Source organism: Alligator sinensis, unplaced genomic scaffold (genome assembly GCF_000455745.1).
Source record: "Alligator sinensis unplaced genomic scaffold, ASM45574v1 scaffold1339_1, whole genome shotgun sequence".
NCBI classification, from domain to species: Eukaryota; Metazoa; Chordata; order Crocodylia; family Alligatoridae; genus Alligator; species Alligator sinensis.
In genome coordinates, this window is record NW_005842490.1 from 392756 (window position 1) to 394864 (window position 2109).

A 2109-nucleotide genomic window follows, 5' to 3' on the forward strand; every position below is an offset into this window, starting at 1 on the left:
TTAGCTCTCCTCCAGATTCAAGTTAGCTCTCAGTCCTTCAGCATCCCAGGATGCTTTGCACTTCCTCCGCAAACCCCTCCTTGGAGGTTGGGTAGGCTAGCCTTGGCCCAAGGTCTGTGCTCCAGCCCAGCAGGGAGGCATGCTCTAATGCCTCCCGGTTTCTGGCCTGGACCACTACAGGCATGTGGCTGCATTTCCAGAATCAGAAATGAGTGCCTTTTCACTTGCGTATTGGTTCTATCTACACAGCTTAGACTAACCTGTGAAGACTGAATTGATTCAGCCTCAGGCTTTTTGACTGTCTGTACGTAGCCCAGAAGTTCAGAGCATATAAAGTGCTTTCAAATTGGCCAAAACTGGTTTAAGATAAGCCTGGATGGATGTAGTATCAAACTGAACTGATTTAGCTTAAATTGGTTTATTGAACTTCTGTCCCAGACCCCCTCCACATTTAAGTTAACTCCCAGTCCCCAGCATCCCAGCATGCTTTGTACCTCCCCCACAAGCCTTCCCCCCTTGCAGGGTAGGTGGGCTAGCCTTAGTCCAAGCTGTCTGCTCCAGCCAAGTAGCAAGGCATGCTCTAGCGCCTCCAGCTTCTGGCCTGAATCACTGCAGGCTTGTGGCTGCATTTCCAGAATCAAAAGTGAATGGCTGTTCACTTGTTTGTTGGCTCAGTCTATGCAGTTCAGACTAACCTGCAAAGATTGAATCAATTCAGCCTCAGGATTTTTGACTGTCTGTACTTAGCCCTAAAGTTAGCTGCCTACGTGGTACTTCTCTGCCTAAAGGTAATTTAGATGTGGACCATAGTGTCTGAGGCATAGATAAAAATGACATTACTTAAAACAGTCTTGCAGTTCTCATGAGCAGCAGTTTATGTGCGAGCTACACTTGCTGACAACTTTTATGATAAACATTTCTGTTCCTATGAATTGACTAAGTAAATTGTTTCCTGTGGTTAAAGAGCAAAGAGAAAATTAGGCTGTTTTTTACTAATTTTATGTATTTTCTTTGTTTTGCAGAGGATCGCCAGACAGGGATGGAGTTGTAAGTATCAAATCACATTCTGTTTATGAAAATTCCTTCTGGCATTCTGTGTGCACCTAGCAAAATGCTTTTTCCCTCTGCAAACCAGCATAAGCAATTCTTACACTTTCTAGTTCTATTTAATGTAGTAAATACTTTTTAAATAATCGATTTTCATTAGAAAGCATTTTGTTTAAATGGATGAAGAGTTCAGTATTTTGCCTGGCTAGATTATTTCTGTTAAAAATAAACACAGTCAACCTAGTGACAGCACACAAATCATCTTTGCTGAACATAAATCTACTTAAAATTCTCCAAAAACAGTTCAAACTTCATGTTGAAAAGAATTGAGCATGGGTAAGCTGCTCTTTTATGGTTAATGTTTATTTTTATGTGAAAAAGAGTTGTTATATGGCAAATTACATACAAAAATATTGATTTTAAAAATATATTCAGGTTCATTGATGAACTGAAGAACATTTTTCTATGCATATTGTTTGCTTATTTTCTACATTAAATAGAAAATAAAAGAGTGGCTACTTTTTAAATTACTGCTGCTTTAATATATAGTATTAGGAGTGAATGTCCCTGCTAGAACTGGAACTTAGATGGGCCATGAGTCATTTAGCTGTTAATTTCAAGTTTGCAAAGAAGTATGTTGGGTTCAGACACAGCTTTTACTGTAAGTTGTTTTCAAGAGTTGCTGCACTCAGACTCAACAAGCTTATGCTTAAAATAAAAATCGGAAACGCATTCAAATAGCTCAAAAGGAAAACTGGTGCAGCTGTGAAACTGCTTGCAGTTGTTCTGTATCAGGCTCAAAATCAGAGCTCTGGAGTGGAAAAAAAACAACCGTTAGAAATCTCAGGACATGCATCTTTTTTATGAAATTATAAAAAACCTTGGAATGCCTGATCACAGCTTTGGCAGGCATTGTTTTTTTCACATCTGACCCAAGATCCTTAGCTTTGGGACATCCCTGCTTTCATAGAGCCCTCTGTTTTTTGCTGTTAAGAAATAGTAATAATGAAGTTTAGAGAATCACACTTTGGGTAACACTTTAATCAAGGCTCTATTCAGCAG

At 39.3% G+C, this 2109-nt stretch overlaps 1 protein-coding gene across 1 annotated transcript in view; it reads left to right on the forward strand.

Moving 5' to 3' along the window:
• The first annotated feature begins 208 nt into the window (after positions 1-208).
• The window catches only part of SGIP1 (SH3 domain GRB2 like endophilin interacting protein 1), a 97839-nt gene continuing 95938 nt past the window's right edge, over positions 209-2109 (forward strand). Inside the window, 2 exon segments of the mRNA XM_025212869.1 lie at positions 209-228; positions 1023-1047. Coding sequence (XP_025068654.1) covers positions 209-228; positions 1023-1047 — 45 coding nt within the window.